Source organism: Strix uralensis, chromosome 21 (genome assembly GCF_047716275.1).
Source record: "Strix uralensis isolate ZFMK-TIS-50842 chromosome 21, bStrUra1, whole genome shotgun sequence".
Taxonomy (NCBI): Eukaryota; Metazoa; Chordata; class Aves; order Strigiformes; family Strigidae; genus Strix; species Strix uralensis.
Window position 1 is genome coordinate 2,949,075 of NC_133992.1, and position 22,866 is coordinate 2,971,940.

At 44.7% G+C, this 22,866-nt stretch overlaps 1 protein-coding gene across 13 annotated transcripts in view; it reads left to right on the plus strand.

Annotated features, from left to right (window-relative positions):
• CACNA1B (calcium voltage-gated channel subunit alpha1 B) overlaps positions 1 to 22,866 on the plus strand; it is a 311,698-nt gene that overhangs the window by 117,662 nt on the left and 171,170 nt on the right. For all 13 annotated transcript variants that reach the window (XM_074890994.1, XM_074890983.1, XM_074890985.1 and 10 more), the window contains one exon: positions 20,364 to 20,467. In XM_074890994.1, the coding sequence (XP_074747095.1) occupies positions 20,364 to 20,467 (104 nt within the window). The remainder of the gene's footprint in view (positions 1 to 20,363; positions 20,468 to 22,866) is intronic.

Sequence of the window (22,866 nt, forward strand, 5' to 3'; positions counted from 1 at the left end):
CTGTTTATACTTTCACAGAGTTTCATTTTAATTATGGCCAATGAAAGCTTTCTAGCAAGACTTTATCTGGAAGGTGATTTATGCTTGAAGCAAAAAGACTGAATCATCAATTGGGTGAAATGCTTTAAGAATAAGCTGGGGAAAATTTTCTGAATCAGCAATATGATAACATCAGAGCAATAGCACCAAACAAGCACTTCTGTGAGCTGCAGATCTGTCAGCTGTGGCCTGTTCCTACTCAACAAGGTCCAAGGAGCAACAGGTGATTTAGGAAAGTTGCTGTGTCCTGAGGACAGGGAAGAACCATTTCTCCAGCAAATGGAGTGTGCTTACCTCCTGCTAATTCAAGGCTTCAGTGTGGTCTGGGAATGCATTAAAGTAGTGCAGACAGATCAGAGATCCCTGAAGTATGTGCAGAGCATTTTCTGGACTGTGAAATTAGGGAAGAACCTACCCTAGAGCACCAGCTCACTGTGGGCAGCAATGCTGCTCAGGTACAACAGTCAAGAGTAGCAAACCTGACTATTTCTTCTGCAACTGGGACTAGTTTAGTCCCAAGCTGGTCCCGTGACAGGAGTTGTGCCTCTCAGCAATGCGGACCAGCCCCTGCACTGGGCTGATGCAACCATTCCGCATCCCAATTAGGTGCTGCTGACACAGACTTGGCTCTGGGCTCTGTCGCTCAGGGTAGGCACTTTCTGCAGTAACTAGTGTTCACCTGGAGCATCACACGGGGTGGGGGTGATGTGACCACTTTGCTTGTGCTTGAGGGAGCCATTACTGAGGCAAGTGGTAACCGGTGATCAGATTTTCTCTTGGAACCATTATGTAAATTTATTCATTAGTTCCCATAAAGTATTTTAATATGCTAAGTATTAACATGCTGCACTTGTTATCATGCTTTAAGCATAGCTGTCTGACAGTAACCAGTGGCTGCTGGAGCTTGAGGATGCTGAGGGAGGAGAATATTTCCAGTGATGGCCTCCAAGTTCTTGGCAAACTAAGTTGCAAAGTGTGGGTAAAGAAAACTGAGGCTGCGTATTGGGGACAGATACAGAGGTGGGAGGAAATAATGCAGATGCTCAGCAAGAGAAACTGTGGTGTCCTGGGATCTGAGTCCCTCTGAGTCCTGATCTTCCTCAGATCTAGTTTTCAAATTAAACAATGGTATTTTAGATCATCTTGTTTACATTCTGAGTGTTTGTGAATGACCGTGATTCATCTATTGCGTATTGCTCATATAGGCTTTTTGGAGGCGTAAAACTTTTTAAAGAGGCAATAGTGTAACTCCTGGTTTCCTTTTCTACAGCAGTAATTCTCAGTTTTTCCAATGCAAAAACCTTATTGTCTATTGTGAAACACTCTCCTCCTTCAATCCTGATTGCTGTGGGAAGCTCACCTTGTTTTGCAAACTCTGAAGTCTTGTCCCTGCCCATGAATTCCTCAATTAAAAAAATTCTTTTACTATGCTAAGTAGGAGCATTCAATACAAAACCTGTAATCAGAGAAGAGACACACTGGTAGTCTTCGGTGAGATAGTTAGGGTAGACCTAGCACTGTAGCTGTAGTTAGCTTGGAGTGCAATGCTTTCCATTGTAAATGGATTAGGAAGGTTTCTGAGCTCCTTGCTGTGGTTGTTATACAGCCAGCACTGTTTGAGCTATCTGGTCTCTACCCCTCCGTGAGGTGCAGTCTTGCCTTTGCAGTGGAGGTGCATGATGAGCTTCTAAGGAGCTGAGGAGTGTGGTATGTGGTCTCAGTTCACCAAATCACGGGTCAGACCTGCTCCATCTGAAGTTGGCAGAAGTCTTGATGCTGACTTTCAAAGAGCTGGGTTTTCACCTTTTATCTTTTCTCTACAGGAGTTCAAAGCTACATGGTGGAATTTGCTTTGCAAAATAGGGACTCCTTGCAGGGAAGGAGAAATGTCAAAGTATACACTCACTCTCTTTTGATCTTAATGGCAAGAGATTTCCATGTTTCTTCTATTTTCTACTGACAAATATTAGTATCCGGTGGGTATTTCAAGACTGTGGACTGGGCCTAACCTAATATGCTTGTAAGTAGGAACGAACAGTTCAAATAAAATGTAAGTCTATCCTAAATTGGATCCCAGCTAGAACTTTACCCTCACTGCATTTAGAATAGCTTATGATTCACTTGGTATTTTTCATTCCTCTTTGTGTCTTTGAATTTCTTGATTCCTATAAAGACACAGAAATGGAAGGTTGGGATATAATTGTTCTGTTTCCAGCCCCACAGAAATGGTTTTGTTGGTGGGATAGTGGATGTGTAGGAGCTTGTAGGATGAGAGGAGAATCTGATCCAGTTGTTTGGAGAGCTCACCTATGCCTTTCTGGGGGCATTTATCTATAAAGATCGAACCATTGACATTTGGCCTTCATCAGTCACAACTGTGAGTTGAGGAGTCAAAGGTGATGTTCCTCAGGAGGAGTTCGGATGTGACTAGCTCTGGCTGCCTGGACCATGAGATAGTTTCCTGTGTAAAACCCTCCAGGAAGGTGGAGGAAGTACGCAGGTGAATGTGTGACAGAAAGCAGAAGGGAAATAACATAAAGCAGTATCCCCTCATCTCGGAGACTTGGATTTCATCTTGGCTTGCTGCCAGCCTGTGAGATTCCGTTGGAGCTCAAGAGCCCCCACACTTTCAAGCACCTCTTAAACTTGCAAGTTATGGCTTAAAGGTGACTTAAGTGGCTTTTTGCTGGCCCTTTGCTCATGATTATGGTTTCCTGTGAGGTTATGCACTTGGTTTTCCTAATCTGTGACTGTCGCACCTACTTTGGTATAGCAGTAAATGCAGTAGTAAAGCCTGTGGGATTCTGCGAAGGTGGCTTTGAAATTGCTCTTTTCTCCTAGTACACCTGGTGTGGTGTTGTCTGCTGTCTGTTAGAAGTGACCTGAAACCAGTCCACTAAAGCACAAATCCATAGTTGCTAGATACTGAGATGGATGAGAATAAATGAGGTTTTGTTTACAGTGATACTTGTGTCCTGGAGCTGTCAGCCTGCAGTGTTAGTGGCTGAGGGGCTTTATGATGGGTTCAGTCTTCTGTGATTACTCTTTGTGCACGTGTGTGTGTATCAGCTCTCCTTGTTCTGAATTAACATATTGAGGAACAAAACTGTTTGGACAGCAAAAGTGTGAGCAGACAGGAGAAGGGAGGGAAAATTGGCTGAAGTGCTTTCCTTACATTATGTTATCAGGAAGAATAAGCACAAGGAAAGGTTTTGTTTTGCCACTCTGAATCACACAAATCACATTTCTGATAGGGTTTCTTGCTTTTACACTGCATTCTCTGTTGTGTCCAAGGGGCAAGCTTTGCTCCAGTTGAATGTGGGATCTCAGGACCCAGGGCTGGAGGAGAGCAGTACCAGCAAAACAGACCTGATGCCACACTTGGCATTAACAGCTGCACAAGAGCAGCATGAAAGCAAGGGTGCTTTGCTTTCACTTAGGCTTTCTGATGTTGTGTTGCATGGGCTGACGTGCTCTCTGAGAACACAGCATGTGGCCAGGCCCTCAAGATCTACCTGTGTCTTCAAAGAGGTAGACATAGCCCTGTTGGAGATCTAATAATGCAGCACCCTGTGGGAAGTGAGGAGCAAACAGATGAAAAAAATTAACAATGATAAAGCAAGCAGTGCTTAGAGGTGTGTGAAGAAATGTGCCACCAAAGTTCTGTTTGTAGCAAAGAGCCTGTTCTGACTCCTCAGTGTTTTAGAGCATCTCAGAGCCAAGAGCACACAGTATTTGCCTAACAGCTGGGTTACATATATAGAGTAGAATTTCCTATAGCCTTGTCTTGGGGAGAGATTACCCTTGGGACCTGATGTTCACCGGTGCTGAACTTTTCTTGTCATTGTGCATTTGCTTTTGGAAATGTAGAGTGCTGAGGGAGATGCCTGGGACCAGGCACTGCGTTACGGAGCCAGCAGCGCAAATGTAATGTGCTGGTGTTGTGCACTCGTGATGGAGATGGGAGCTGAGCTCCTGTGCTGTGCTAAGGTGCTGCATGGGTGTAATTGTGCTCTTTCTCCCTGTAGTTTCAGAAAGAAGAGAAAATCCCCCAACATTAGTGTTAAATTGCATTCACTATTGAGTTAGGACGACTTTAATTTGCTAATAAGAATCAGCCATCTTACATGCACACACAAAGGTGATGGATAATTCCCAGTCTCCTGCTGCTGCTGTGGGGCTGATGTTGATTTCTTGTGTTTCAGTATCACCAATCACTTAGAGGAAAGTTGGGCAGCAATTAGGAGCAGGCAGCCAAAAGCTCTGAGTACAGGATTGGTGCGATAGTGAGTAGCTGGGGGAGAAGAAGGGAAGAGCCTAGACTGTGGTTTGGTGCTTTTGCAGAACCGGTACTGGAAGTCTGAAGAAGGCAGGGACCGACTTAGGGGTGACCAAGCCCTTGCAAGAAAAGCCCAGAACAGATCAGTGAAACTATTAACTTGAGCACAAAACCACATTGGAAATTCTGGCTGGAGCCTTGCCATGTGTGAAACCCACCCACCCCAACAGAGAGCCTGCTCTGTGACCTGTGCATTGCCCATGTCCCGTTTATACCTCTTCTGAGGTCTTGATTGGGTTGATGTATCGACCTTCTTCTAGCTGGTTATAGAGGTGTGGATTTCACCCATGTTTCTTGTTGTTTTTAACTCTGCTCCATCCCATTATGTTGTTACAACTTGTGTTTTGCTTGAGTGGCAGGGAGGTTTATTATTATGTAAAAAAATGAGTCTTTTAGGTCAAAGTTCATTCATTTAAATTATTATCACTTGTGCATGACAGTCATCTAGTTCTCAGCATCTTTTGCAAGTTTCAAAAATTCTTGTCTAAACAGAATCACCTACCACCTGTGCCCTGCTGCCAGGCAGAAACCTAGTGGCATAAAAATAACCAATCTTCTCCGTGACTCAAAACCCTCCCTAGGGCTCCACATCCAAACTGTCCTAAGCATCTTGCTCTTGAGCAGAAGGTGGACTGGATTTTTCATCTCCTGTTTCCCCAGAGAGAAGCCACACACCAGGCTTTAGAGTAACATATTTGCTACTAATGAGACCTTGCCAGATATATGTAGTGTAGCAGTATAATAAATTGGCATGTTCATCAGCAGACTTGTAGTTCAGCTGAAAAATCCCTTGGAGATAACTGAACAAGCAGCACAAGTTTCCCGTCTATCTGAACTGCTCTGCTGGCCCCTGTGAGAGAAAAACACATGGTAAATGGAGGAATCTGTGTAACTGATGGATCCTGTGTGGAATGATGAGCTGTCAGTAAAACAATCTTATACCAGTCTAAATTCTGCCTTGGCTGATATCCATTTATTCTTGCTTTCCTCCTGGATTTTGGAGGCCACAGGGCTTGTTTGCTGAAGGGCTGAACTCCCAGATCTTTTAGGGATGCATTGTTACTGCATGGCAGGCTTTGCATACTTCCTCATCTGGAAGGTTTTGCAGAAATCCAAAGATATTGTAACAGAAAATGTGGAGCATGTCTAAGGCTAAAATGGCTTTGAATTATTTAGATGCCAAGATGGGTGCGATGCATGTCTCTGACCATGCCTGGGTCTCCATTTGTCTGGAAACACAGACTGTCTGACCCTGTGCCCGTGTGGACATTCCCTCTAAGGCTAAAAGGATTGGAACATTTCAGCCCTGATACAGCAAATTACCCTGTTCACAAAGTACTTGAGCAAATGTGTAAAGCTGAGCAAGAGTTTTAAGTGCCTCATTGAATCTTCTGCATTTTATTTCATGTCTCAGTAAAGGTATATTCAAAATGAGTGTGGGGTGGCCACCCTCAGGTTTAATAGGAGTCATTTAAGATATACAGCAGGAGAGTGACATATATCATACAAACTTAAAGAGCCCCTTCAACAGAGCAATTGCTCTCTGAAAAGAAATGAAAATCTCTCCAAACAACAGCTTAATCATCAGTGCTTGCCAAGAAGTGAAAACTCCAGCTGAAGAAATTCACTTGCAGCTTGACAACATTATAGCACTGAGGGTACAAACAGCTCTCTTACATGCCCAACAATTGCTTTCCTGCACAGGATGAAAAAGGCAGCTGCATGCTTTCAGAAGTATGCTGGTTTGCTTATGCCATGACTGCTACATCTGTGGTTGGAGTGGAAGAGAATAACGGAATGCTTCTAAGAAAACCAAAAATGGAGAGTTTATTTGCTCTTGTAGTTCCTACAGCAACCCAAAATACGTGTGGCTGGGTCATCCAACCGAAGAGGCTGGCTGTGTGTGGGCTCTAGGAGAAAGTCTTTGCTCTTTGATCTACAGACCACATGCCCTGGGATACAGGACAGGGACAAAGGCAGGCTGCGTAACGGGTACAATGCTGGTGTATTGGTGTGGTGTTGTGTCTGGGCGACTTGGTGGTGGGACAAGCAGGATGCTTGGCGTGTGGGTGCAAGGCAGCTCAGGGGGTGCTGGGCTTAAGGAACTTCAGAGATGGGTGCTATCAGGGCTGTTTGCTGTGGTGTGTCAGCAGTAGAGAAGACAGGGAACAGTCTGCTGGGGTAGAGGTCATCTGTGGTCAATCTGTTGTATATGCCATGAGGGTGCTACAGCAAGGTGCAAGTTGAAGCTGCTATTTGGCAGAAGGTGCCATCATTCTCCTTTGCCTATCTTCAGGGTCAGGACTGGTGACATTCAAGCCTCTTTCCTTCTTTTTATAGAATCCTAGAATGGTTTGGATTGGAAGGGACCTTTAAAGATCATCTAGTGCAACCCCCCTGCAGTGAGCAGGGACATCTTCAACTACATCAGGGTGCTCGGAGTCCCGTCCAACCTGACCTTGAAGGTTTCCAGGGTGGTGGCATCTACCACCTCTTTGGGCAATTTGTTGGTTTTCTTCCAACAGATAAAATTCCCAGTGTTATAGAGGACTTTCAAATAGGAAATTTTTAATCCAGATGTTTTTTTCCAGCAACATTTTCTTATTCTTTCTTGTGTTCTTTGTGCCAAAATCCAGCAAATGTTCTGTGAATCCCCTGCAGGAGCAAAATTGCCCAGTAACTGTGGAAAGCAGGATAACTGCTCATGAAACCAGAGAAACTCTAGATCAAAGTCACCTTGCCTATTGGTGTCCAGGCTGAAAAGTCATGCTAAAGCAAGAGAGTTCATCTCCATGGGTTTGTGGCCATGTAAGAGCTCAGGGTACAGCCCAAGCAGCTGGAGAACTTGCATTGACTGTTATGGTGGAAGCACCAGTTCTCATTTAACTGGATTAAACATATTTTCTCCTTTGTTTGTGAACAGAGAAGCAGGTAAATTTGGACTGATTTGTGCAGAGCTTGTGGTTCTGCAGCAATCCTGGTACCAGCTGTCGAGCTCACCGGCCAGAGGTCAGCTCCTCACAGGGTCAGGGACTGATCACAGACACCGATTGCTGCATGGTGAAACCTTCCAGTAGTGGAGACCAACACTTGCACAGCTGCTCCATAGGGCATGGGACAAAGCCCAGAGAAAAAAAGTGGATGGTTCCCATTTTTTTAACCAGATATTTCCTAAACAGGGCAGGTGTCATTTGAAGAATTTGATAATGGTTGAGTTACCAACTCAGCAACACAACAAAAAAAAGCTGCATGTATCTGCTTATTTTAGGGTTAGCTTGTTTATTAGCATGGTCTGTGGCAAAAACCTTTTGTTGTTTGGCAGTGCGCCCATCAGCGAAGACTCCTGGAATATGGAGAAGAGAAGATCTGGGCTATTCTCATAGTTTTCTGCAGACTTAATGAATTTACACTATAATAAATGTTTTCACACTTAAATTTGGAATTTCACAGACAGTTTTCATTCAAATTTGGAAAATTTGGCAAGGCTTGTGGTTAAGAATTTTTTTTTCTGTAGCAGACAGTCCTTTTCTATTTAAAATGTCTTCATAAAACCTTGTGAAACGTCTTTAGATGGAGCTGAGAGGCTCATGAGTAACTTTTTTTTGTTTTGTCTGAAACAGGAAACTGGTAGTGATAAAACAGCTTTGGACTCTCGTCCTGAGAAGTTGGGTTTGCACTGACAAAGGACTGTTGGACTTGGGGGCTTTGCTGTGCTCTGAAGTTTGTGTGACTGAGCTCTCAGCTCCAGCTAAGTTCTATGAGCTGTAGATATATCTACAAGGGTATTTTCTGCTTATAATTAGCGAGAGAGAAGCTGTACTGCTGGAGATAGTCTCATTAGAAGACAAATGAGAAGGTGGCCAAGCCTAAATATGTTGCTACTCTGCTCAATCCCAATCCTCTGCTGAAGAATGCACGCATGTAATAGCCTATTGTTACAATTTTATACAATGGAATCAAGACTTTAATTCATTTAAATGGTTTTCTACTGCTGAAAATTTCTTGAGCAGCTTTTAGTGGCAGTGTTTAGAGGGAAAGTCTGGAAAAATCTAGATCTGCATTTAAGATGATGAGGAAGCCTGTCCATCATTCTTAGGACTGTTTTTATCTACAGTGGTTTTGGGCATTGACCCACAATTTCCTATGTTCAAAGACAGAAAATGATTGCCTATTGGATTGTTTCAGTGTCCTGGGAATTGGTCTGTGACTGGCTCTGTCTTGCTGACTTAGGGGCTGCTGAGTGGGAGGAAAAGTTTATCCTGCATCTACTCACTAGATGAACAAAAACTATGTTTTGGTCTGGATGCATCCTTATGCTTATCTCTTCATCACATGTATCCGTGAGCAACCAAACCGAACAGAGCTCTAAATACATGTGTCTGTGTGTATACATAAGTGTGTGTATTTTTTCCCTCCTCATGACTTCAGGAGTACATCTGAAGACAGCTTTGCCTCTTTAGTGAAAGATAGAAGCTACCTGAAGCCTTGTTGGTTGGCTTTGCAGTATAAGAAAAAACATCAAGGGAGCACCGAATTTATTCTGAGTGTAACTTGACTTACAGATGAATCTTCTCAAGCAATGAATGACATGTAAAGCACTCTTGCTTTCCAAGAATTTCAAACTTAAAAGCAGTTCCTGTTTTTCAAGGAGCAGCTCTTCCTTGAACTCTGCACAACCCAACCCCAACAGTGTCTGTGCTAACCTTCTATGGGGACCTGGCAATGCTCTCTCCTCCTTCTCAGAGAACAGAACTCAGTTGCATGCTCAGAGAAAAGAAACTTGAAGATAATTATATGAGGCGCTGGAGGTGCTGGTTTGAATCAGAGTGTCTTGGAGTTTTGCTGGATGAATTGGCTGCCCCCTTAGCATCTCAGTTTGAGTCATATTTAGGTGAAACTATTTTAATTACTTGGTCTTACTAGCTATTTGGCTTTTAGAATGATGATGAATATTGAATGCAGAGGGGAGGTTTGCTCTTTGTTAGACATTGCTTTTGAGGACATTGAGATAAATGGGTCTGGCTTGATGTGGATGCCTCCTTGGCCCTGCTGGGTGACCTGTGGGCTGAGCACCATGGTCATCAGCAAGGCAGTGCCTTGGTCTGCTGTCACAGCTTGACTCCTTGCCAAACAAAAGGGTTTGGGGTTGCAGGTAGCCCATGAGATACATCTGGGTGCCTCAGGTTACAGTTTTGGTCTTTCTGGGCTCTGCTCATCATTGTGACATTAAGTTGCTGTGTGACCTTGCAGAAGGTACTCACTTACATAAAATGCATGTTCCAGACAGCTTCAGTGCCGTAACTGCCCAGTGGGGTTCACGGGGTGGTTGTGTGGTTGCTGGGGTAATGCTTTCTCCTGAGTACCTCCACCATAGGTCTGACCTTCGTGAATGTGCATTACCTGCTGCCAGTAGGAATTACCTAGACCAAGTTTACATTCATAATTAAAGTCAACAGCTGTTTAAAAATAAGAGAAAGGGGAGGAGAGATTACAAAAAAAAGATTTCAAAAAAAATTGGTAGGGTCCCTTGGCCAGCCTGTAATTTTTGATCGTGAAAGAGCTTTCACAGTGCCAGGCAGGCACGCTCATGAATAAAGCAACTGAGTGAGTCCACACTAGCTGGGGAAAGAATGAATTTTTTATCAAGAATCCAAGAAATATTTACGTATTGATTTATTGCTGCCATAAGCCTTCAGATCAAGGCATAAAATGTCAGCATTTTTGCTTTTTCAGTCTCCCCAGCTCTGTAAGGCTGGAGAAGGGGAGAAACAAAGGGAAGGATTTACTTCTATTGAAACTTGGCTGAATTAAAATTATTACTGCATGCAATGATTATAGTTAAAGCATGTTCATACATGGACAGCAGTATTATAGCAAAATTAAAATGCTGCCAGCTTCTAGGATTTTACTGAGAGTCTTCTGGTATTTGGGTTGATTTTATGCATTTGGATGCTTTCCTCTGAAACACCAGCTCCTGGATTTATGTGCTTGAGAGAATTATAGCTCCCTTCCTCTCTTATTTGGGACTTTAACTGTTGTCACTGGATAGAAAAGTTAGAAAATTTGAATCCTAAAGTATCAAAAACCAAAGAGATAATTATCTAGGTGTATATATTTACTTTTTCTTTTTTTTTAAACAATGATCTCCTCTGCTTGAGGCTTCCACATGGATTTTCTGCCCCATAGAAAATGATTGGAGCTTTGCCCTCTTGTCTGATGTTGTGAAGATATCTCTTGAGCTGCTTTTCCCTCTGTTTTTACTGCCCACTATGTGAAATGGATTTCTCTCCCTGGAAGAGAGGATGCGCATCATTGTGGTTTGTGATGGGGGTAGGTGGGCTTCACCTTTTTGTTTAAGGTACCTGTATGTTCACTGGGGAAACATAAGGTACAGGTATCACACTTGTTGCCTGAGTGTTGTGTGTTTGATTTTCAAATGTGCTGTGTCTGTTTTGGGACCTCCGGGTGTCAAGGCAGCCCTGCAGGGTGCGGGGACAAGCAGGGGAGAGGGGTAGCTCTGGGACTGGATGGAAGCAGCAAGGCTGTGTCAAGGCAGGGGATCACCAGCCCTATGGCGAAGCAGCAAGATCTGCATTATCATCTCTGCAGTGCACTGGCTCAGTCTGGAAAATAGTGGTTTCTCTGGCAGGACATTGGGCAGGACTCCCTCAGAGCCATGCTGCTGCATGGTGGGGATGGGCACTGCTGCCTGATGTGAAGGCATGGGGCAGGCAGGACTGTAACAGCGTTTCTTGCTTTAGGTATGTTTAGAACGGGGAAAGAAAAGCACCTTTACCAATTATTGTGGCTGGTGTGATGTTAAAGCCAGTGACAGTAAGACAGTGGCTTCTGAGAATATAAAGTGATAAATGAATACAAACTAAGTTATGTTTTCAAGGTGATTTTCTGGAATCAAATTAACCCTTCTTGCCTTCTGCTCAGGTACAAGTTGCTGGTGCACTGTGGCTGCTGCCTTTTGCATTCTTCTGTCCTGGACAGGCTCTTATGCAGCGTCCAACACCTCCAGCAAAGGACTGCTTTATCTTTAGCACCCCAAGCTTGTTACAGATTCATCTGGACTCCTGGTCCAAGGGGATAAGAGCTAATACCAGGCCTGGTGTGTCACCCCTTACCCGCAGCTGGTGCTGCCAAGGCTTTTAGAGTCTGCGGTAGAGGTTGGTTTCATGTGGTCTCAGGCCAGGAGTAGTTTGCTTTTTGTTTGCAGGATGTGAAATACTCTGGATTTGATTTTGATCCTGGTAGTGGACAGCTCTGTGTTCTGCTCCTCTAAACAACAAGTGGCTGTGGGGCTGGATGCAAGTGACTTCTCTTTTGGGGCAGAAGGATTATCTGTGTTTCAAAACATTGTTGATCTTAGTGTTGTGAGACTCAAAGGATTTTCAGATATTTCTCATCTGAGACCCACTTGCAAACCAGGAGTTATGGATGGATCTGAGGAGTAACTGGGGGATTTGAACAAGGTGGACTGTTATTACAGCAGCGAAGTGGAGTCACCTCTATCCCGAAGGTAAAAAGAAAGAGTGAAGAGAAAAGTAAAAAGAAAGAGCGAAGAGTTCTGTGAAGAGAGAAGACCTTCTCAGGAATACTGATTTGAGTGTAAATGGATAAGGAGCTTAGAGCGCCTCTTCCCAGAGAGTTCAATTTGAGCAGGTGTTAAACCCAGGACTTGATTGCCTTTGGCCAAGGTTTGATGTGAAAAGGATTGTGGAGGCCAGTGGGTTCTCGAATGCTTTTCTTACGACTGCTGACCCTCAAGACAACAGGTACCCCATCCCAAAGGGCCCCCAGAAAATACATCCTCTGCCATGAAATCCTTCCTAGTGTCCAAAACACACTCAGGACCTACCATAAAGGCCCACGAGGCACAATTATAACATGGTCTAGGAGGAGATCAGGAGATCCTCCAGTCTCGATTTGTTAGCTGGACCTCATATAGACCTTAGGACTTCCTGAGATCCTGTCTATCCCATGGCCACATGTGGAAACCTCCAGTTAAGGAGTTTTCCTCAAAGCACACATAAACAGATTAAAACCACAAGAAGCACAGTGTTTAAGCCCAACTCCAAATTTCCCTGCATCTTGCTGGGCAGGGGCACTTCCGTTTTGATTCACCCCCTCTACATACAAGGGCACCTGCTCTGAATGACCTGAACCCACGGATCCCAGATAGAGGTATGCTCAAGGGGAGTATTTGAACCCTAAACCAACCCTGTCTTGCTGTACATGCTGTACATGACGTGTGGGAGTGTGATTTGGACTGACCACTAATTTAATTAACCAACCCATTTTAGTTTTATCCTTCACACAGATGAGCACACCAGGCAGGTGCTCTGTCATCTCCCTCCCGTGGGTGGTACAACCCCTGAGCATCAATTGGAAATGCACCTCTCTGCCAATTTAATTTTGCTCTGACGGGTCAATCACCAGCACTCCCCCATGCCTGGTTGTCATGTCCCTGCAGAGCTGCAACACCAGATGCTCTGTTCAAATGGACTGTAACATCTGAAAGTCAGTAATGAAAGTTATTGGACTGACTTTGTGCCAAGATTGTATTTCAACTGGAACTGGGGATAAAAAAAAGACTTTTCTGCAGATTCTGGTATTTTGTGTAAGCCAGCACATTGGGTCAGGACTTGAGAAATGGGGCTTCTCTTGCTGGTCTGCTGGGAAATGTGGAAGCAGCTGTCCTTTCACCTGTAAAGCTGGAGATATCAATAGAGACCTCCTTAGTGCAGGGCTTGGTGGTGTTTCTGGGTGAAAAAGGCTACATAAGACTTAAAAGATGAGAGCCTTTTTAAAAAATATTTTTTTTGTGTTCTGTTTTCAGTTGATCCAAAGAGACGCAGGGAAAAAAGTAGAAAAATTAATATTTTTGGAAGGCAATAAATTTTAATAACTTTTTAGTAACTGAGTGGAGTAGAGAAAAAATATTTCACAGTTCTACTGAATGAGATGTTAAGGTATGAATTTCTCAGGGAGATGAGGAAGATGCAGTATTTCTCAGCTCTTCCAGAATGTTATTGATGAGAGACTGAGGCCCCTTCATTATCTCCTAGAACCCTGGACTTATTTCTGAAGGTTCCAATATTTTAAGAAGTTTACACAAATCCCTCCAGTCCCTTATTGTGGTCATCTTTGCTTAAAATAAAACCTGAAAATACACTAAAGCTATTCAATGTCCTGCTAGATTTTAGGCTTGAGATTATCTTTTTTAGGGGGAAGCCAAATGTATCATGCTCTAATCTGACAAAGACACTGGCCTAGGCTCCTAGGGTTGGATTTGGGTCAGAGGTCTTTTCTCCAGGCCTTTCAGCAGAATGGGGTCAGACTTTCCACCAGGGATTTTTGCTTACAAATACAGTGCAAACAATAATGAGTATTTCTGAATTAGAATAGGCAAAGTTTATGCTTGACAACAACTATGCATTCAGGGACTTCAGATGTGAGTTAGATTTGGATTTGAATTTATTCATATGAAGCCTGTATACCTCATTCTCCATCTGTGGAGGCACTTTGCACTTTCCAAAAGTGAAGATTGACTGGGATACTATCATAATGTGGACTATGTAGTGTCCCAGAGAAGTGACTGGTTTAAATGTCATTTGAGTCTGTGACTATTTTGTGAATAGAGTAGGTCATCATTGTTTCCACAGGTTGAACTCGGAATGGTTTTTCTCAGTAAATTTGGGTTTTCTGCCCTTATACCTTTTTGCGCAAGGTCTGTCTGTCTCTGATGAAGAACTCAGCAGGAGTTAGTGCCTAGAGAGAATGTGCTAGGTAAGGCAGGGCTCCATGTGCTCATTCTACATGCTTTTAATATTTTTGGTTTTGTTCTTAGTAATTTCTGTGTTCATCTAATCCCGAGAATAGAAGCACATAGAAATAAAACAACCGTAAATAGCATCTCTAATTAACAGAAGTAGCGAGGAGTGAATTGTGAAAAATCAGATGAAGGATAAATAGAATTCATCTATTGAAGACAGCTGAGAGTTTTCCTCAATACAAAAGCACTTATTGAAGGGAAGATTACGCTTTAATTGCCCCAAATAAGTCAAGCCCTGCTATTGATTAGATTAAAGTGAGTAAACTCTAGGTGTACTATACATTTTGATTAAAAACATAGTAAACAGCTAATGGTCTGTGGTGTTTCAGCTTTGGCTGTATCTGTCGAATTAGATCCCTTCTTTATTGAACCCCACTCTAGAAGCATTTCCAAAGAATTACGTGTTAGCCCATCAGTTGCTTGTTTTTCACACTGATGGACAATGTGCTGAGCAAAGTGGTGGCAGAATTTCCTCCTGGGAGATCTGGGCCAATCGCCTCAGGGTTGCTACTCCTGCCAAAAGTGACTGAAAGAAGAAACTTGTGTAAGAACCAGAATGGGTCCTTGTTCAGAGGCAAAGAGGGTTGTTTTGTTGCTCTACTGGTAAAGAGGACCAACTAAGTCTGAATGGGTTTCTAACAGCTTGAGAGCCCAAAGCAGCATCTTTGCACAGCCAGGGAACCCTAGCTGAAGATTTGCCAGCAGGACCAGCCTAGACCTTGTTCTGGGGTTTGTCATTCAGGTTCATGCTGGTACGTGGTGGCGTGGTCTGTGACTACGCTTCTGTAGATGCTGTCCTTGAGGTCTCATTTAAAGCTCTGAAGTCAATAGAAAAACACCTATAAAGGCATTTTAGTTGCCTTTAGGCATTGGCAGAGGTGAAGGCTGCTGTACAGCTACTCTCTTTGAGAGGTGCCTGCCACCCATAGCAGTAGCAGAAGGGAATTTGACCCTGAGCCATGAGCTTGGAGTGTGTTTCCTTAGCTCCAGCTGTGAGCAGGAGTGAGTTTGCATCGTGGTGACAGCGCCCACGGAGGTGCAGGTGCCGAAGGGGGTCTGCCGTGGAGGGTCAGTCCCCGCTGCGTGGGCAGTGCCCAGCAACTGGCCTGCACTGACATCCTACCCTGTGCAGCAGCAGGAAGTCTGTATCATTTATACAGGAAGTCTGTATAATTTATATTAATTACAGGCTTACCATAAAGTCAGTGTGTTCACATATGGGTCTGTGGTGATAGAGGTGACCTGGTGTAGCCTTGCATGTGGACATCCCTGAGCTCTCCCTTCCAGTACAGGAATAAAGGGACTGCAAGTGGAGACAGGGATGATTTGGGGAGAAGGGTAAAGAGACTGATGGTGTTTTGATCAGAAACATGGAAATCAGGGGCTGAAATGCGAGAGTTTTTGCTTAGATTCATTGCAGCACAACAGTCTCCAATCAGGGTGTCCAGTCCCTGCCATGCACCACCCAGCATTTTCCTATGGCAAAGGTCTTTGTTGTTTTACTGTTTTTGTGTTGCCCAAGAGGATTTAATCAGATTCAGCAGTGTTTGATAGCTTATTTGAATAAGTTATTAAAACATGTGCTATCACCACCCGGCTCCCTTGGTCCTTGGCATGTGCTGAATGGGGTTGCGGGCAGTGCAGTGTGCTGGCAAGTCTTCTGTTTGCACCAGCTAGGAAAAGCTGTCAGCTTTGGATTGCGGATCCATCAGGCTTCAGACTCACCCTTGGGGCATGGCTTTAGTATGCCATTTTGCTGGTGGCACACATGTCTAGGTATGTGGGAATCCCCTATCCCTCTCACCACGTGAAATACCGATTTAGGTTCTGTTGCAGAAGCCAGAGGAGAGTAGGAGGGTGTAGGCAGGTGTGCTGTCTGCTTAGAGAAAAGAGAGGGGCAGGAATTTGGAGATTATTCTGTATTTGACTTGCTCTAATTTGTAGTCTGAAAATCTCCTGAAACCTAAGCTTTTCCACCCGTTGAACAGAGGCAGTCACTTGTTTGTTCGTGAGGCTGTGTGTAAACCAAATTTCACTTAATTGTGTGTTTGTTATTTTGGGGTTCCAGAATGACGATCTCGTCACTGATGCAAACCATGATTAAACAACCTGGGTAGAACTGCACAGGTCTCCCTTCCTTGGGGGCTGCTGGGTCTTTTTTCTGCATCGGCTGTCATAGTTTTCCCAGTAACTCCCCACTGCTGATGGAAGCCTCGCTGGCAAGGAAGTTCTATGGAGTATTTACATGCTTCTTCCCCTACCAAATCAGCTCCTGTTCCCTTTGATCAGCCCCGTTTGAAGTCGGCAGTGTGTGGGATTGGGCCGTGAGGCTGGCAGGCTGCGAGGCTCCCCTGGTGATGCCCCAGCCGCGGGAAGCGCCGAGCTGAAAGTAGGCAGGGTCCCCGGAGAGCTGGCGTTGCGCTGCCGGGATGCGAATGGACTGGGAGAGGGATGTCAGAGCGGGCAGGGCTTCGATGGCAGTGGTGGTGGGATGGAGCTGGTTGGAGCAGAGCAAGAAGCTCGAGCAACACAAGAAGCTCATCTCGGGGCAGCCAGCCACAAGGGCTCTGCCTCCCTGCACGCCCCGGGAACATGGGCCATGGCCAGGGCTGCAGAGAGGAAGATGAAAGGTAATATAAAAGCATTTCTGGTCTCTGCAGCACATTGCAAGCAGCAGTAGGCTGCTTTCAAGTCAATCGTTTCAAAACGTATCTTTAAATGAATTAATAATTAGACACAGCTGCCATCTTGTTAACATAATGAAGCAGTGGCCTAACGTGTCTCTGTGTCTGAGAGACAAAAGTGAGTGTTAATATTGGTCTTTCTATGGTGTTGGACAAGTCACAAAAGGCTTGGTTGTGGGAAGTATCTTGTGCTTTGCTGGAGTACACTCTGTTCTCTTTGGCTGTATTGGGAGCTCAGGGCATTAATCTCCCTGCATGACAGCAGCCTTTTAGCTTCTGCGTTTGTTATAGATGACAGTATTCACCCACCTATCTCTGTAGAGAGGTGGCTGTGCTGTCACGGCTTGGGGATGCTGGCAATGTGTTTGGTGCTGCATGAAAGGGAGGAGAGAGCCCCTAGGTGCTTAAAGCCAACCGTGAAGAGAGTCAACATATAAAGGTTGTCCTTTGGCATCCAGCTGTGACCTGGGCACTCCTGCTGAGCAGTGACATCAGGCTTCAGGGTGGATGATGAAGCAGAGTCACATGGAAGAGGCTAGAAGGATGCTGTTGGGGATTTAGGTTAGAATTTTAGCAAAAGAAAAAAAAAATATGAAGGAGGCACCAGCTGTGAATAGGCATGATGGGTGCATCTGTGGTACAAGTGCCAGGTCAGGGGGTGGAAGCAGCTTGGAGCTGAGCAGAGGTTAGACGGAGGGAGCCACAGCAGCCGGGCTTCTTGGGAAGAGCACTCCAGGGGCTGGACAGGTCGTATGGGCTTTAGATGCCGGACTCCACTGTGACCCTGAAAGTGTCCCTCAGACTTCCTGTGCTTCAGTTTCGCTCTGTGCAGCACCTTGCCTGTGGGAGTCTCGTGCTGTCAAGTTTAAGGGACATGAACTGTTCATGCTGGTGCCCAGGGCATTCCTGGAGCAAGGCTTCAGCTGGATGTGGCTCCTGTTCAGGGGGTGTTTGTGAAGAGCCCCTCAGCTGTTACTAACCGGTGGGTTCCCTGGGTCCTGAGCAGTGAAGGAGCCCTCCTGTAAGCCCTTACTGTATTTGAAGGCATTTCTGGCACATCGTGACAAGTATTTTGTTTCTCCTTCTTCCCTGTTGGGTTAGATTTGTGGTTAGGAGTAGCACTGACACTCAGCCAGGCATTACACCAGTGAAATGTTTTAGCTGGAACACAAAAATTGATTTGATCACTTGGCTCATCCTGCTTAATGAGCAAACCTAGAGCTGGGCCACAGCCCAAGCCCCAGTGGCTCTTCAGGCAGTGGGCTGTCTCTGCTCAGCACAACCAGAGGTGCCTGCAGGACACTGGGAGCTTTCCCTGCAGGAGAGGAGTTTTGTATTCCTGGCAGCAAACAGATTTGATTCATTAAAGCATCTTACCATGGCAAAGCCGGTGCCATAAACTGTGATTGGGTTCAAGCATGCTTTGGAGTACTGGGAAAGATGCTGCATGTCTGTGAAGGCTCTACTTTCTCAGGAGAGCTTTTCTGTTGACCCTTTTGCCTGGTATTTTGCCCTCTAGTTTGTCCTGGATCTCTGTGTGCGAGGCAGAGCAAACAGAGCGAGTCCCTGCCCTGCCCTGAGCATAAGGTAGTCTAGCAAATGCTCAGAGGAGGGTGGTTAATTAGTCATATTTCAGCACATTTCATTTTTAAGGGCTTTGATCGTGGCATGGAATTGTGGATCTGTCGCCAAGTTTGGTCTTCAAATGAATAAATAAATGATAAACGATCATTTGGCAGCAGTGAACCTGCTGCACTCTCTTTGCGTGTTTATGTGGTTTCCCTTCTCCCATCTGTTCCCTTCCTCCAGCTCTTCTTTGTGGGTTGGATCTCCAGCCCCGCTTGCCTGGCTGACGGCAGTCCCCAGCCTTGCTGAATGGGAGATACACAACGAGAGGCTGGGCTCCACAGTTTTCCATGTCTTTTCTGCTCTCATTTTCCCAGCCTGTTTTCTCTTCAGATTCATTTGTCTATCACGCGCTGGTTTTGCCTTTAGCAGGGGTGGTTTGTGGCGAGGTTAGTTAGTCCCTGTTCCTCTCGGGTGAGTCACTGATCAACTGACACAGGTATTTCTGAAGATGTTTGCTATTTGGAGAAATGCTTGTCATGTGCTTGATCCAGAGCATGTTACTTGAGGAAGAATTCGTGCAGATATGCACCATGTTAAAAAGATCTTGGAATGTATTTACTTGCATCAGTGCTATAAATGTTACTACCTGTAAAAAATGCTACGACATCGATCACCCACATCACACGTTGGTTTTGCCTGTTTATTGGGTGACGTCTACCTATGTAGAGACATTTTGAGGTAGCATCAAGTGCAAGCATGGCTGAAACAATGCACATTTAAAGCACTTCTTTCTGTGAATCCTTCTGCAAGCAAAATCACACTTGCAAATATGATTGGGAATAGTGACCAAAAAGCACCACAGATAAGTAAAAGGTACCAATATCAGTTAGAATTCATGCATTTTTTGCAAGTTGGTGTTTGAGAGCGCAGAAACTGTCGCTTCTGCCAGCCTCTGCGGTTGGGCAGGTAGGTGAGCTCTGTGTTCATTTTATTCTTTACCTTCTGCAGGAGGAGGAGGAAGACAATATCTTTGGGTCTTTTCTTTTCGCTTCCCTTTTCCCCTCCCTTACACCCGGCATCAGATTCTCAAATTGCTGCATTCTTCACTCACAAGAGAAGAATTTGCGTTTCTCTCGGCACTTGGCTTCAGAAAATGGCCATGTGGCATTTTACTTTTCAGCAGTTCCTTAAAGAGCTCCCTTGTGGTTGATGAATGCAGAAACTTTGTCATAAACTAAACCACCCTTCCCTCCCCTTAATCTAGCCTGCTGCTTACTCAGGGAGCCTCAGACGGGTTTTGATGACAGAAGTAAGTGCTGAGTAAGCAGATGTGGAATTGCAATCACTCTGAAGATGCCTCGTTTTCTTGCAGACTTCTTGTCTTCTACTGCTCTGTGTGCATGCACAGATTCTGGGCTCCGTGCCACGCTCTGCCCTAATTGCAGCGGAAGGCTGTGGTTCCCTCCCGTCCTTGTGTGTCTCAATTCAGATGTAAATATGACACTGATGCTCAGCACATGGGAAGTTAGAGTTGAGGTGGGGAGGGAGGAGGGAGGTGTAGAAAGCCTGCACAGACCCAGGTCACTTAAAAGCATGTTTTGGCCCTGCAGCAGGGTCAGCCTGGAGCTGTGGAATTAGATGAATCATCTCAGCGGAGCTGACAACAAACCGTGGTGTGGACAGTGGGACAATGAGCTTGACTCATCAGTTCTTTTGCTGGCATTTCAACTGGTGAACGTAACAGAACTAACCCCTATGTCAGTGGGGCACAAACCCATGGAAATCTGAGGGGAATCTCCCCTGCCCTCTGCCCTGCAGTTCCTCTATGGTATTTTGTTTCTGAAATGATTTACTGTTTGTTTTTCTCTCTCCCTTTTTCTGTTTCCAGACAAATGATGCTGCAGGAAATACCTGGAACTGGCTTTACTTCATCCCTCTCATCATCATTGGCTCTTTCTTCATGCTCAACTTGGTGCTGGGCGTCTTATCAGGGTAAGACACTAATGACTTGTTAGTCTTCACCTGGATATGAAAACAGAAGACATGTTGGTTTTAGCACTGTGGGATAATGTAGCTGAAAAAGAGAAGATGGGGTGATACATCACACTGTACGTTGTTCTCCTTTACACATTTCCTACCCTCTCCTTTCCTTGCAGTGGGGTATTCCTGTAAGACTATAGAGCCATAGAATGGGGGATAGGCTTGTGAAAAATGATTAATTGAGGTGGTTCTGAATCCAGACCCAAGAGTTAAGTGAGCTCCCTGTAATTGTACTGACTTGGCCCTGTGCAGCCAACACTTATTCCTGCATCATCTTGAAAACCCATCAGGAACCCACTGATGCTGGTATAAATACTTCAGTACTGGAGCTGGACATCAAAGTGTTCACAATGCATTGGGTGTGACTGTGCAGCATGGAGAAAGGGGAAGCTCAAACACAAAGCAATTAAAAGATCTCAGGTTTTCGTTCTGTTGTTTGGGGTGGGTTTTTTTGGTGGTGGTGGTTCTGTGTTTTGTTTTGTTTTTTTTTTTTTTTTTTTTTAAATCTCTAGCTGTTTAAACCAATGTCTGGATATTGGGGACACACTGGTCTTTTGATGTTCAAACCCTGGGGGTCAGCCAAGGATTCGGTGTTTGTTGCATGTGAGTTTTGGGTTTGGACCATTGTAGAGATCAAGATGCCAAGTTTGAAGCCTGACTGGAACGTCCCCAGTGTCTGTGGAAATCTGATGTGGAATTAACAACCTGACTCATCTTAATGGTTTGCAAGCTCTTAGACTTTGGCACCTCATTTTGCACACAGTTTCTTCTTAGCCCATCCAGGTGATCTAGATTACATAGATCTACAAAGATCTAGGTTTATTTCTGGCTCTTGGCAGCACAGGAAAAGAGAAAAGAGTTAACGCTACTGCGTGGTAAAAGCCCGTCAGTGCTGCACCTTTTTTCTTTTTCTTTAAGTTACTGGAGAAAGAAAAATGTTTTCCAAAGAACAGATTTGTACTCATTTTTTTTTTATTTTGTTAAGGATCCTTGTCCTCAAAGCACATGCTGGGGGCAGGAGCAGGGAGGCAACAGTGCAGTTTTGTTTGAGGACTGGGAGACGCGCTGTTACAAGAGAGGGTCATGGGGAAGGATGTCCTGTGCTTTGCTGTTCCTTCAGTCCAGGAATAATGGTCATGATCAATAACTGATCAGAGCCATTTGTTGGACATCCTGTTGTATCAGAGGCTTTGTAAAGGAGACCTTCGTGACCATACTTGTCTGATGTATGATTTAAAGCGAGCACCAGAGCCGGGGCTGAGTGCAGTTCATTAGGTAGCTCATCTTCCTTGTTCCACAGTGGGGTCAACCCATGTTTGCTGCAAGACACTTGTGATTTAAAACAAAACTCAGAAGCCTGCAGGGTCCTGTTCCTTTGTGCTGGATTCAAAAGACTGAGACCTCTGTCTGGCTCTCCTGAAAGCCTCTCATTGCTTGGTCCAAAATATGAATATTATATAAATGTGTATCTTCTATTAAAAATGCAGCTCTGTGTATCAGGCTTCCCTTTGTTAGTGGTAAGGAAGATAATATCATCTTCACAGAGGGAAGCTTTTAAATTCTATTTTGCATAGTGGTTTGACGTCCTTGGTTGGAATAATTCCTGGGGAGAGGCTGAAGAGAATAAACATCATAGCACAGGTGTTGACCACACTGCTCAGCAGGCTGCTGGTGGGCTTGCAGCTATTGAGCAATGAAGGAAACTGAGTATATCTGAATGGGGACTGGTGATGAGGAGGCACCAGAAAGATGGAAAGACTCTCTGAAGGCAAAGACTGTTGTCATTATATTCTCTAGCCAAAAGCCCCAGAGAGCACCGTATTAAAAAATAAAGAAATTTCTGCTGGAGGTTATTCTTTGCATGGGTTTCTGCATGGAGAAAGGATCATTGGCAAATGCATGTTGACTTTCATAGGGTACCATTTCACTCCAGTACATTGTGCCATCCATGTCCCAGTGACAGTGTCAGCTAGCAGCTCCTGCAATGGAGATTCTTGGCAATATCCCACATTCCTGTTTCAATAAAATGAAGTTGATTTAGGGTTAGGAGTTCTACAAATAGCTCATGATCAGGGTTAACTCAGCAATCACTCACCTGCTTCTTATTTTCATAATCTGTGCACCTTTAGTATTATCCTTTCTGTATCCTGGGGGCGATGCAGTACTCTGCTCCCCTTTTCCACATGTTACAGAGAGGAAACAGTGGGGTAGAAAGAGAGGATGTAAAGTCCCCAGGAAACAATTGCAAAACTGAGGTTAGGTCACTGATTTCCTAGGCTTGTGTGTGATCTTCATTACTGTCCTCTTTCACAAAAATCCTGTTGATCAGGTTGTATTTTATTTTCCAATAC